General features: G+C 32.9%; 1 protein-coding gene across 1 annotated transcript in view; it reads right to left on the bottom strand.

Moving 5' to 3' along the window:
• Positions 1-2,886: 2,886 nt before the first annotated feature.
• LOC115795251 (M1-specific T cell receptor alpha chain-like) overlaps positions 2,887-15,228 on the bottom strand; it is a 111,338-nt gene continuing 98,996 nt past the window's right edge. The window contains exons 4-7 of the mRNA XM_030751083.1: positions 5,173-5,379; positions 4,660-4,701; positions 4,461-4,568; positions 2,887-3,206 (exon numbers count right to left, since the gene is read on the bottom strand). Of these exons, the coding sequence (XP_030606943.1) occupies positions 3,205-3,206; positions 4,461-4,568; positions 4,660-4,701; positions 5,173-5,379 (359 nt within the window). The 3' untranslated portion in view covers positions 2,887-3,204. The remainder of the gene's footprint in view (positions 3,207-4,460; positions 4,569-4,659; positions 4,702-5,172; positions 5,380-15,228) is intronic.

Genomic DNA, 15,228 nt, shown 5'->3' with positions numbered 1-15,228 from the left:
ATTTGCTGCCAGTCAGTGGCACCTGATTGGTCAGGAGGAAGTTACTGTTGATTTGTCTCTGGAATCAAACCACAACAGGAAGTTATGCAAACACAACAATGCATGCAACACAATGTGCTGCAATATGTAAGCTATAAGCTTTTCTTCTGCAGTCACAGATAGATTATTCTCATCAGTGTCTGTACTGAATTACTTTATTGTTTTAGATTAAAAAATGTGCTATTAGAACCACATCAAAATAAAATGTAGTTCTAAATATGACTTAAATAAATAATTTATTTGACTGTATTACAGGGCTGTTATAAGTTTCAGAAATGCTAGTTGTATATAAGTTTATTGTATTGCGGTCTGAGCTTAGAGGACACTTGTTCCAGGCTACTTCTGTCGGTTAACAGATCACCTTTAATACACAACAAAGTCCACCATCATACAGCAGTGCTTCTGCCAAGCAGGGTGTCAAAGATTATGCAAAGAAAAAATTTCATCAATTATTTTAAACTTGAAGAATTTTTTTTGTCTTAGTCTGCGCCTTAGTTTAAGTGAAGGGAAACTTTAATTCTCAGTCATCCACATGCTCAAATATTAGATGTTTTTCTAACAGGAGATTTGTATTTTCTTTAAAAGGCAAATCTTTATTAGCAATATTTTTATCATGGACTAACTCTATCATCATTGTTAGGATTTGTTTCTTTCATGTTTTGTAACTTTCATCATTTATCTCTCTTTAAAATGAATGAATGAATTTTGAATATTTTCTCTTCAAATTTGAAATAGAATATTTCTAAATTCAGTTATTTAAATTCATGTTAAAACATACTCCCTTTCAAGGCCTACTAAACATACTGGTCCTTTAAAAAAGAGGAGCGTGAGAGCAGACGCACACACAGAATTATCTTTGTATTGTTGGTGTATTTTGTGCAAACAGGAAACAGAACAAACAGGAAACCAAAGAGAGAATCGCAGCTCGCTCCAGTTTAAGCCGCTCTGTTGATCTGAAACACTGATTACGCCTCCATGTGTTTTCTTCATCTAAGATTTATCTTAAAAATCAGCAGCATCTACAAAATTATAGTTGGAATCAGAACAATAATTCAAACTCGAATTTAAAAACTCATTAAAAAACTACTACAGATAACAAGCAGGGTGGTGCAGTTGCTTCACAGCAAGAAGGTCCTGGATTCAAATTCACTGGTGTTAATTAGCAATAGGTGTGTGAATGTTTATGAATGTTCTCTATGTATTAGCCCTGCAATAGACGAGCAACCTGTCCAGGGTGTGCCCTGCAGTTTACCCTGTGGCAGCTGAGACAGGCTCCAACCCACCCCCACAGTCTCTGAACCTGAAGTGGATGAGTTGAAGAAAACTGAAGTATGGATATACAAATGCCAGATACAATGAGTGGCTCCTCTGATCCACTGTCTCATTGAATGGAACTGAACTGAATGAAATTATTACATGCACACACACACACACACACACACACACACACACACACACACACACACACACACACACACACACACACACACACACACACACACACACACACACACATATATATGACTCTTCATCAGTAAAGATTTTCATGTTTAGAGTCAAGAAATTCTAACAATTCACTGTAAAAGCAGGAAAGCAAGAGGACCTTTCAGTGACATCAACAAATGTTCTCAGTTAAATGTGTTTTGTTTTCTTGTGCTTTTTCAGTTCAGCTTCATGAGAATATTGACAAGAAATGACAAAATGAAAAATGTCCCAGTACGAGGCAAGTGTCAGAGGGAGGTCCACTGCAGTCCTTCAGGTGAAGATATCAAATTCATCTCAATCATTTCACTAAATACATCCAATGGAAATGGAACTAACATAAATAACTTTACAGTACCTATAATTTCCTGTTATCACTTTACATATTACTTTTGATTCATAATAAATGTTGTTGGTTACAAGGTAACGCTCTTCTCTCTTTTACCTTCTGTGTGTAGTATAGATGCCAAACCTTCCACACTGATACATAACACAACTGAAATGTTCTGCAGAAAATATTATGTAATTCTTTTTCAGTGTCATAGTGAATTATGTGAAACCCCCAAAATTTTAGGTTTCCGTGATGGGGTTGAACAGGGAAGGCAGGAGTTAATGATTGCTAATGATTAAATATAATAGTGCTGTATAAACACAGGGAGTGAAAAATAAAGCTCAGTGCTTCATAGCAGCCTACTGTATATCAGCATGGTCACCTAATCCAGCCCTAACTATAGGTACAGTGATTGATTGAAACATAAACAAAATGTATGGCAGTTTAGCATGTAAAGCATTCCTAATGAGCTTTAAAGTCTATATTTGGTACAGTCTAAACTCTCAGGCACCTCTCCTCTAATATCTTTAAGCAGTCTTCAGGAATCGCTCTCCAGGCGTTTGGGTGGACATTCAAAGCTCTTCTTTGGATGTTGGCTGTCTGTTCCATTCTCTGTCAAGATGATCGCACACTGCTTCAAAAATTTTGAGGTCTGGGCTCTGGGGAGGCCAGTCAGTGACTGTGTTTTTCTACGCAGGTTACTGCACTGGCAGGGATCATTATCTGACTGAAAAATGAAGCCAATCAAATGCTTTACAGGCAGCCAATCAAATGCTTTACAGGCAGTGTTGCCTGGCAGATCAAAATCTGACAGTACTTTTCTGTTCATAATTCCATTCAAAGTTTTCCAGACTTTCCTGTATGTTGAAGTGTTGTGTAAATGTATGGTGATGTACGGTAAATGTATTCTTTAAGTGGTACAAGAAGAGTGAAAGAGTGCTGTATGAACGTGAGTAATTCAAAATAAAAACAGGCTCAGGCTGACTTTTAGCTTTTATTATATCACACAATAAATCATTTAAAGGATTATCTGTTTGTTAAATGTAACTGTGGCATCATTAAGAAGAAATTCATTCATCAAAAACATCAGTGACAATATGTAAAAATAATACAAACAACAACAGAAACAGAAAGCTTTACACTTTTTTTGAACAATCAATATTACAGATAATACAGAACAGCTTCTAAAGAGAGTTATTAACAAGTGGTGTGATGAACGAGTGAAATAATATTTATAAATGTTTTATGCAGATAAACACACTGAAGCTCAGTGAACTTCATGTTTCATCACAAAGTTGTCCTATGAATCATCATCTTCCTGGTTTTCTTTTTTCTGCTCAACCCTCTCCAGTTTCTGAAAAATAGAACATAAACATAAATTAAATTTGTGGAAACCAAACCTGCGTTATTACACAAAACTCCACATTTTCCATACTGCTCATTTTAAACTTGTGTCTGGGTTTCTGAAATATGATTATAATCAGTGTTTCTTTTCTATGAAGATGTCAAAGCAGAAGAAAGGAAAATGATATGTTTACATATTATCTAAAACTTTGAAAACTAAAAAAAAAAACCTATTCATGCTCTCTTGAAGTAAAATTTGTTGAGGGTTTACTTTATATATTTTTAAACCTGGTTCCATAAGACAGTTTTCTGGATTTTGTCGGCTAGACTAACACCAAGAGTAATTTTCAAATGTAACAGTTTCTGGTTTGTATTAAAAAGAAATAAAATATGAGATTTTCATGCACATGGAGCTTCAAAGCAGCATCCAACATGAACCACTTCCCGTGTTACCAAACCATGTGAGCCACTGATGAGCACTAATTGATATTTAAGGAACTGTAATGTCCTCCGCTGCATCCTTCAGTGACTTCTTAGGGCAAAGGTCAAAACTGAACCAAAACAAAAGACTTTCATAAAACCACCTAATGTTCATGGAACACATTTTAGGAATAAGTTTGACAATCACCTTGATTTTATCCACATCAGTGGATCAGATGATCGGGGGAAAAAAACTTGTTTTAAATCTTGTAGTCGATGTATAAAATTCAGTCTTCATATGTCCTCCTGTAAATCATGTTCACTGGGGCAACGCAGTTCCATGTATTATGATTTTGCCATCTAGTCCAAACCTTTACCACGGTGTTTTTGTTGCCTAAACCTGATAGGATGTCGACTGTGAGCTCAAGTCCAGAGCTTTAAATATCCAAGAGCTGACCGAGGATGGAAAACAAATTTCCGTCTCTATGTTCTAGGTTTACATTACAGAGGGTAATTTGATTGTACAAATGTGTGAAAACTGAGTGTCAGAGGTAAAAGTTTCCCAAATTCATGCCTCATGCCAGCTGTTAATGATTGTAACTTTATACTACACATTTTTATTCTCATTGGAAAAACCCAAGAAAATAAACCAAAAAGTTGACTAAAGCTCATTAAAACATGTTTGTTCATCGTCTCGTTTGTTGTCCGATGGAAATAACAGCCTGATAGCACAACCCAAGATGCTAATTAGGAAAAACATGCCTTCAGAGTTCTGGATTTCCCAACAGACACCATCACAAACAGTGATTTTCATTGTTTGTTTTATTTGTGATTTTCTACTTACACTGGCTTATCCACAGCCGCAGAGTCAGTAGGATGTTAAAGATGATGGTCTTGATGAAGATCACTCTGAGGCCCAGGATGGTCAAAGACATAAGGTTCACCTTCTCATCTGCAAACAGCAGCATCACAAAAATATAAACTCCGAACACAAACAGCTTTTTAAACCCAAAGACACTTGTTCAATCAGACTTAATACATACCTGGCACTAAAGAATCTGTACATTTACCTTCTGTTCCTCCTGCTGAAAGACATCAAACAGATAAAAGTGGTAATTAGCTTGTTTATGAAAGCAATAATTAAAACAGCACACATGTAAACAACTGAGTAAACAAATGAGTCTGCAGTTTAAGCAGGAATTTCAGCTTTTTCATTTACAGCTTTATGATCAGTGTAAACAAAACAACAAAACGCAGTGTGACAAGTCCAATTACAAAATGGATTTAAAGTCATATACACAGGTTTATATGTAAGATTATGAGGGTTACATACACAACATATTGTGTATGAAAAGTAGATACAGTGAATAAAGTTAAAGTCATGAAAGTTATATATCTATACATTCTGACACTTTAATGAAAACTTGATTATCAAGTTTAAAACAAATAGTTTGTATGAAATATTTTTGTTTTAATATTCCATTATGTCATTAAGTGCTTTCAAAGGGTTTGTTTTTATGATATGTATAAAATTACATGAATTTCATCAAACTTACCTTCACAATACTTTCCACCATCTTCTGGAAAAATCACCTGGTTGTACAGATCCAAGTTTGGTGATATTGCAACAGCTTTTGTCTCGTTGAATTCCTTTCTATACTTTTCATGTTCATTTGTTGCGTTGTGTTTGCTGAACCCAGTTGCCAGGCATGCCGAGTTCTCTCCTTCTCCCACTTTGAAATAGGCCGGCTTATACTCTGTCCCTGAAAAACACAAAGGGAAAACTCATGAACACAACGGAATACTGTGAAAATATCTGCAACTTCAGAGTTTGTCAGACTGAAAACAAGATTTTTGATCACTTGGTTATCCACAAAAAAAAAAAAGGTAGAATCCAAAAGAGGAGTTCACTCACAGACACACTGTGATTCAAACATGCTCTTAAACAGAGCTGCAAAGTTGAGCTGCCAAGATTTAACACTGCTCATCAAAAAGGATAATCAATATATTTGACAGAATAATCTGTAAACAACCATTTATAAACTTCTTTTTAATCTTAGTTTATTAAGCTTTGCTCAAGTTCACTGTATATTTTTTTTCATGTTATTCACACATAAGAAAGTTCATTCATTTTGATTAAGTTGCTTCTGCATTGGCAGTTTCTTGTGTATATGTGCTCTTGTTTGGTACACAGCAGGACTGAAGCAATTTATCCAGAGAAATCACTTTATCAGAATACATAAATGAATTACACCCTGAGACCTGCAAGAAACAGCTCGTGCACTTCACATAAATGGACACATGATTTTGTTTACATTTTTCACACTTAAATTATTAGTTAATCATTCGTCTTTCATCATTACTCATGATACTTTGAGTTAAATATATATATTTATCAACTTTATACAACATGTTATGTGAATCAGTGTTCCCCACATATTAATATGCTTTTTTAAAGTATAGTCTTGGTGTGTGGTGCAGTACTTTGATGAAATGAAATTACTTGTACATATTCTTTTTGTTCTGAATAAATATAAACCTGTTCACAGATATGATATTTTTGAATGGAGCATTTCAGTTATAAGCTATGCATCTATACATATTATTTATTTTTTAAATTTTGGATTTTTAAAAATTATATAGAGTGAATTACAAAAAAGCTCAGGTGTTGGTTTCTATTACAGTAGGTACAAAGTATATCCCTGTGGTTTAAAAAGTATTTTAGTGCGTGAATCATAGTTTAGTTATCACATCTGAAGTAAAAGGTTAACACCATCAAATGGTTTCTATTAAATTGATAGTGAATTGATAAATCATTATGAAATTAACATAAACAAATTTCATAATTTCATCTTCATCTGTTTGTTTGGTTTGCAGTGTAGGGAATCCACTTACTTGACGATAAAATCAGTGTTACATGAGATAATGCATTAAATCTTCTTGTTAACTTACTTTTCTCTACCCGAAATTTGGTTCCATCCCCAAATATGAGTTTAGTAGCTCCAGATTGTGTCACACAGTGTTGTGGTGTCGGACAGTTACTACTTAGATTCTTGAAGGTACTCGACCTCTATTCCTCAGTTAATTCAATCTTTTCCTAAAATATGAGTATAATATTTGCATGCTATAATTTAGTGTAGGATTTTGGATTTATGGCAGAGAGAAAATGTACTAGTTATCATTTTACCAAAAATATCACCAAGTCTCACATCAATATTGTATCTTTAAATAGCGTCGTAGGATCTTCTATCTTTAATATGAATGTAGCTGCAATTGAGCCATGTGAATAATTTTGAATTTATAGAGTTTTAGATGTAGTGCTTCAACTAAATGGACCTTGATGGCCTTGTACACAAATTATGCTACTAAATAAGTAACATAAAACCGCACAACATTAAAGTATAAACTAACATCTACTTTGTGTGTACTTAAGTGTCTCTCTTACTTATCATGATAAGTTTAATTCCAAATCCAACACACGGTGCTGGTTCGTTTGCCAGTTTTAATTTGTCTGTTTGTTTCCTCTAAGCAAGAAATCACTGACCAAATAGAACATGCTGAGGACAAACAACAATAAGACAATTTTATGTTTCAAACTTACTATCTTGTGATGAATATCAGGACTTAAATCTCATTACTTCATTCTAACATTTTAATCAAAAATATTGAACGTGTGCAAAGAAAATACTTATTCCCATTTAACAACTACATTTGTACAATAACTCTGGACAAGGGGTAGACAGATTATATCCTAGAAGCACTTACGTGGGAATAAGGTAACTTTGATTCCAGATCCGAACACAAGCTTGAAGTTATTACTGTTCACACAGTGAGTTCGTAGCATTCGAAAACTGCTGAAGACACTAAGTTTCACTCAGCTTGTTTCTTTAACAAAGCAAATGAATGGATTTTTCTATATGTTGTCAAATATTATACATAATTACAGCTCAGACACCAAGCAATCGTTTTGTCTGCAGTTTGTGTTTTTCTGCTAACTTTCTCTGCCAAAACAAAGTCTATTGTTCCTTTTCCAAAACAGATTTCCATCAGTGACAGCGTACCAACATCTACGTCACTAAAGTCAGTGCAGTCTTACATCAAACTAATTAAACCTGTATATTTGCTAACAAACTGATATCTTCTTGTTCATTCATAATATGTTTAAATGATTAAACTTACTAGACTGCACGTGAAGTTTGATCCCGTTTCCAAAAGTTAACTTATATCCAGCATTCACACATTGATTAACTCCACAACAGAAACTATCACCATGTCTAAGCATTTTGCTTGTCCATGAAATGTTATTATATTAATTATTCTGTTTGCTGGTTCACATGTTCATCTATTTAATACCTACATCAGTATTCAATTTTATTCTATTCTGTTTATATGGCACCAAGTCACAACAAGAGTTGCCTTAAATGGCTTTATACAGTAAAGACCCCACAATACTAATAAATACATAGTAAAACAAATCAGGAAGGAAAATGTTTCATTAAGTTAAAGTGGATCTTTTCAGAATCAATCTGGAGTGTTTGGGAGCCAGAGCTGAAAGTGTCTCTTTTTCTCCATATCACTGCTTTCAAATCATAAATCATATGATACACTAATGTTACCAGAGCTAGTAATTAAGTGATATACATACACATTGATTTAAAACTTCTTTTTTTTCCAAAATGAAACTTTTCAACTTACTTGTTTGGATTCTCAGATGGCTTCCAGAACCAAAAATCATTTTCACATTATTAGTATTCACACTATGCACAAAGCCTCAACAAAAACGTGCTGACAGTCACTTGACACACAGCAGTTGAGGCTAGAGAAGACCCTGAGAACAAGAACTGATATTAACTGAGTCACTGATTATGTGTTTAAAGTGTAATGTGTTATAAATTTTTCATTAAAAATTATATGTAAACCGTGTGATAGCACATTTAATTTTTGTTAATTGTATATTTAGCTTAAATGTATATGATTACAAAATGCATAATCATGTATAATCATAAATGTATCTGATATATGATTTGAAAGTGGCTACATTTATACATTGTCCTGTGTATCATTTAAATCTAAACACTGTAATAGCTCTAATGAGAAGCTATCATATACTAAATGTGACAGCAGAATTATCTTTTGAAAATTACTGGATTTTTATGCTTGTTGGTATTATATTTAATTGTAACAGCTCTTCACATATAAATAAAACCTAACATGAGCTTTACCTTTCTAGTGTTACTAAATTACATTATCTTTTATCAAAAATGCCATTAGTTTTTGTGAAGTTTTGATTATTTTATATTTTTAATAGTTTTAAGTTTTCTAAAGTACCAAAACTTTGTCAAACTGTTGAACTTATATCTTCTTTATTATAATAAAAATCTTACGATCATGTATTTTCAGCTCAGCTCCTCGTCCAAAGATCAGCTTTTGAGTCCCATCATTCACACACAGAGATGCTTCATAACAAAAACTGAATATGTTGCAGGCAATATGTAAATGAAATAAATTAATTGAGGTTAAACCTGTCTTCATTGGTTCACTGATCAGGATTGATATTCTGACTGCATGGAACCACCTGACCCCCTTAAAGCTCAGTATTTTCTCATTTGCAGTTTAAATAATTAAATATGCCAACAAATTGCTAAGATGAGAGTAAGTCGACCTACATTACACTCTATGAAGTTTTTTTTTTCCAGAGAAATTGCAATCTGATGAAAATAAAACCTAAGAGGAATAATGAAAACATGTTTATTTTTAGACAGTTTAATAGCAAATGCACTCTGAGAAAAAATCTTGTTAAAGTTCACTTAATTAGCTATTTATTATGATGCATTAATAAAAAAAATCATATTCAGTAACTTGGCAGTGACTGGCTTAGATTTTTATTTTCTTCTGTAAACTTACTCATCTCAATTTTCACCTCAGTTCCTTGTGCAAAGATGAGTCTTCTTGTCCCATCATTCACACAGTCAAATGCTTCATAACCTAAACTCAATAATCAGCTGACTGGGTGGCATTTTCCGAGTAACTAAAAAATCTATTAATAACAACTGTGCCAATGGTGGAGAATGGGAATTAATGAGAACAATTGCTGAATCTGTTTTAGTTAAAATTATTTTCAGTTTGTCAGTTGGTTTTGGTTTTCAGATGAAGTTGATCATCTTGTAGAATATTTTGTATTGTACAGAAAATAAGCTAAAAAGAATAGAGTGCAAGTTGATAAACCATAAAAAATAACTATTCACTATGAAACTGTTCAAGGTTTTGATAAAATAAACGAGACTTGACTCACAAGTTTCAACAACTAATTTGGTTCCTTTTCCAAAGTTCAGTTTTCTGAGTCCAGAATCAGTCACACTGCACTCAGTCACTAACCAAAAACTTGAGCTATAGACAAACGTGGTTTAAAATGTTTTGGGGAAAATGAAAAAAAGTTTTAATAACTGATAAATGAAAAGTGATTTCTCACATATGGAGCTATATATAGATTTCAAACCTTTAACTTTTGTTGTGTCCACTACAGAGGATCCAAGGGCTCAGGAGGATACGGTACCAGGGCAATAATTTACCAGCTGATACACTAATAACTGATTTCATACTTTGGCTTTTGCAATTAAAAAAAAAAGGATGCTACAGTAAGTTGCTGTATCACCACACTAAATATATTTTCATTTTAGTTGAACAGACAGCTTTGAAGAATATGGAGTTGCTGTGATGATAACAGTTCAGTAACATCATGATACTATTACCTTTAATGTTTTCTTCTTTTTCTCACCACTTTAAGGATTCAAAGCATAACCACTAAACACAGTGGTAACCATGGCACTAAAATAATAAGAATACTGCAGTACTTACTGGGATGGACAGTAAGTCTAATTCCTTCTCCAAACAGAAATTTCCAGTTTGAGGTCACACAGTGTTTCTGACATAAACAGTAATCGTCTGTTACAGTAACAAATGTAATTCTTTGGACTGAAAAGGTCTGCTGCCAATTTATGAAAAAAGTATGTTAAAATTTGTATTTAAAATGCTTTGCTATTATATCTTTTAATATATCATTCTGTTAACATTTTCTTTGAAAGCTTTTTAAACTGATAGCTGTAATATTTTTGATGTGTGGCACATTAAGAGCAAAATTACAAATGGCTTTTAGAAATCATGCTTTTCCAAGTTAAGCAAATTCCAATTATTAGCTTGTCACAAACAAATTTTAATTGGATTAAATATGGTTTATTTTAATTTACTCACTGCTCTCCACAATCAGTTTAGTTCCTTTTCCAAAAATAAGTTTCCGGTTTGATCCTGAAGCAGTCACACTTTGGATCTGATCTAAACAATAACTCGAGTCACAACCAAATGTTTTGGCAGTCACACAAATTTTGTGTTTCATAGAATTTGTCATTTTTTTAGTGAGATTTTTTTTTTTGTACATGTTTCTATGATGTAATGAAGAAGAACCATAAGTATTAAATGTGCTAATTGGTAAATGAATCAAAATCTTTGGTCACAACTGTGTGAACATTTCAGTAAGTTTGGTGGTTGAGTAGTCATTCACACTCAGAAACACAATTATATAAACCCTGACATCAGTTTAAAATCTAAATGTTTATATTAGTGAACACAGCTCTTTCAAAACCAAACTTCAATTTAATAAACTTCACTTTAATAGTTAAACTGAAGCAGTTTTCTGAGGGCCTATGTTTAAACTCTAAACTGATTTAATTCTAAAGATATTTGTGGCAAACTTTATATTCCTGGTAATTCCCAACTGGCTTAAAATGAAATTATTTAAGAGTAACAAAATCTACATTTGAATAAAAAACCTACGTGTACAGTTATAGGAAAGTTAGAGTTAAGTGTAAAGGGATAAATATATGTATGAAGTTTAGAGGTCTTGGATGTACATTCAATCAAATGATTCAATATTTATAAATATTAATCACTTACCTAACTGAACGATGAGTTTAGCACCAGAGCCAAATATGAACTTGTTCCCATAGTTATTCACACACCAACACATCGAGTGACATAAACTTCAGAGATAAGCTCTGAGGCAGAAACTAAAATGGCTTAAAATGTTTAAGAAGTGATTTTGCTACTACAAATATGTATATATCATAGAGTGATTGTGCTGATTTGTTGTCATTTTTAATTTGCTCATAGTGAATTCTAACTCATATTACTGCTGTGTTCTTCTGAGATTATCAAATAAATAATGAGTTATTTTAAAAATGTAAGATTGAACTGATTACATGATATAACATGGAATTATTCATGTGCTGCTATGAACGCTAATAAGCTAAAGACATGTTTTTAAATGTTTTTACTGGACTGAGCAGAAACAGAGATTTTAAACATGTGTTTCATGATTTACTGTGGATTCATGTAAAACATTAATTTACAACAATAATTCAACTCACTGTCCATCACGATCAGTTTGATGCCCTTCCCAAAAGTTATTTTTCAGCCTCCCGTCCCAGTCACACAGTGTTTGTGCTCTCATCAAAAACTACAGAACCTGAGAATACCACAGTCTGCAAACAGCTGTATATTTACTGCAAAGCTATTGATTAGAGAATTATTGGTATGTGTGCTCTTTTATATATTTGTAAACCTTTAGAAAGTTGATGTCCCATTTTCAATTAACTACAATCATGATAAGTTAGACTTGCAAATTTGTAATCTTATCATTAAATTATGATATGAATAATGAACAGTCACTGTCTCACTCACTAACTAGTAATAGCAATAATAATAACATTAATAATGTTTAATGTTCACTGCTATCTGCTTTTAGTTTACTTCCATTTACAGAATCAGCCTTCTGTTTCCTGACACACTCGATCATAGCTAAATGACTCGTGGACTATTCCATTATCAGACCAGACAATGTACAATTAACTGTAGCATTAAAAAAACTGCAAATGTCTATGTACAATTAAATGTGTATAGATGTCAAAACAAATGATAGTTTTACAAGAGTTGTGCTTTTGTCTAATAATCATAACTCAAATACATATTTTCATAGATGAATATTATGTTGTTACTGTGTTTGAATGCATAAATATTAAAATGACTTACTGGAGCTAACTGTGAGTCTAATGCCAGACCCAAAGCTGAGTTTAGAGGCTCCAGAGAATGTCCCACTATGACTACTCTCAGTATTTAAACTCAGAGATGGACAACTGATGGTGAACAGGACTTAACGTATTTCCTAAAATATGTTTGAAAGAAATGCACAGTCAAAGGATAAAAGTTTTGATTAACAATACTCTAAAATGTGTCAAACCATTTGGTCTGAAGCAGTTAAAACAACTCCAAAAGAGGATTGACCTGACATTTACAGCTACCATATAACACATATGAAATTTAATTATTAATCCCAATATTTAGTATTTGGTGAAGAAATATAAACTTTTGTTACTCACTGGTTACTATAGTTAATTTGGTTCCTTCTCCAAACATGAGTTTAAAGTTTCCCCCTCCAGTAGTCACACAGTGATGCCAATCTGAACAATTACTGCTTTGACTACTTTTCCTTTAATATTCCAGGAAATAATTGCTCAGATCTATTTAAATGTCTAGAATGTCTTTTGTGTACTTTTTACCATTAATTCTTCAATGTGTCTCAAACTACTAATTGGCATATTTCAATGTAATTAGACCAAGTAAACCATCAGCTTGTAACTGTGGAAATCTTAGTTGAAATTTGACTTACTGGATGTGATCATCAATTTAATGCCATAACCAAAGAGGAGTTTAGTATTTCCAAAACCAGTCACACCCTGAGAAATCCTGCCACATAATCTCATAGTTGAACCAGTGAAGAGAAAAAAGGAACAGAATGCGTGCAGTAGGTTTACTTATATAAAAATGATTTCAATATTTAAAATTTTAACTTCTAAAACTGCTAACAGTGATAACACAAAGTGAGCTTAAGAAATTCTGACTTTTAAACAGAGATCCTTTTCAAGTTTGGCCACAGTTCTCCTCCAAGCAATTATTGAAACATCAAAACAATATTGTTATTCTAAATGTAATGCATACGCCATTAGCTGAAGGTTATGCAATGGTGCTGAGTGATTTTTCAAGTAATGATAGAACACATAATAACAACTAGATGCTAAATTATTAAGATACTCACTGTCTTCAACAGTTACTTTAGCTCCTTTTCCAAAAAGCATTTTCCTGCCTGCTCCAGTATCAGTCACACAGTCTTTCCTCTTAGACCAATAACTGATATTGAACCTGATACTTACTGGCTTCCAAGTTAGTTAATCAAAAGCAGTCATAATTCATTTCTAAGGTGTAAAAGCAGCTTCATCTTTTACAGAGCTGTAAATATACACTTAAAGACAGTTCATGTATCAAAGAGATGACTCAAAGTAAACTAGATTCAACATGTCATGACTAACAGTCACTTATACTTTAAGATGTTTTACCTTTAGAATATACAAACTCTAGATACTCACTGCTTTCTACAATTAGTTTAATTCCGTCTCCAAAGATCATTTTATAGTTTCCTGATCCAGAAGTCACACAGTGGATCTGACCTCAACAAGAACTACACTGACTGCCACTGTGTAAATCTGCATATAAAGAATAATTACTATTGAATATGAAACTGACAAAGTTGAATTATATCACAAACTTATTAAAGTGTAATGACATTTTGAAACTTTGTATAATTTCTTAGTTAAGATGGAAGTTCAGAAGTCATGGCAAAAGAAAAAAGTTTGAAAAAAGACTGAAAGGAATATTTCTGTTCAAGGTTTTTGATAAAATAAACGAGACTTGACTCACAAGTTTCAACAACTAATTTGGTTCCTTTTCCAAAGTGCAGTTTTCTGAGTCCAGATTCAGTCACACTGCACTCAGTCACTAACCAAAAACTTGAGCTATAGACAAACATGTGGTTTATACTGTTTTGGGGAAAATGAAAAAAAGTTTTAATAACTGATAAAAGAAACATGATTTCTCACATGTGGAGCTATATATAGATTTCAAATTACCTGCATTTACATATAGTTCTGAAATATATACTCTTGCAGAGCTACACTGTTGAAAACATGAAATGTGAAAAAAATCAGTTTTTGTTTTAATGACAGTAATCAATACAGACTTTAATTTCCTATTGAATTATACTTGCTAATTATGTTTCAGTGTCTGAATTTCGAGCGATAAGTTCAGATTAATGTTCATAAAATCCTAGAGTTAAAATCTGAAATCTGTATGATTGCTCAAGATTTTTAGATTATGAATAAAACAAACTTACAGGCATCAACTGTCAGTTTAGTGCCAGAACCAAAGACAGTTTTGTAACCTCCAGAGTTAGTCACACTATGACACCAGCAAATACAAAATCATCTCCAATGGAGCTCAGCTCATAATGCTGAGAGCTACAGGTGTAAGATTCATTCCACTGATATTATCTGCCTATTACTATGGTACACTTTTCTTTTAATTGGTAGGAAAATATCAATAGAACTAAACATGTAATCACGCTCCATATGCTGTTATCTACAAACTTGACAAAGTAAATCGCATCATCTGGTATCGTCCTGAGAACGAGGAAAAAACCTTTAACTTTTGTTGTGTCCACTACAGAGGAT

This window comes from Archocentrus centrarchus, chromosome 17, assembly GCF_007364275.1.
Source record: "Archocentrus centrarchus isolate MPI-CPG fArcCen1 chromosome 17, fArcCen1, whole genome shotgun sequence".
In the NCBI taxonomy this organism is placed as follows: Eukaryota; Metazoa; Chordata; class Actinopteri; order Cichliformes; family Cichlidae; genus Archocentrus; species Archocentrus centrarchus.
The sequence above is the reverse complement of the archived record's forward strand: the minus strand, read 5'-3'. Positions and strand labels throughout refer to the sequence as shown.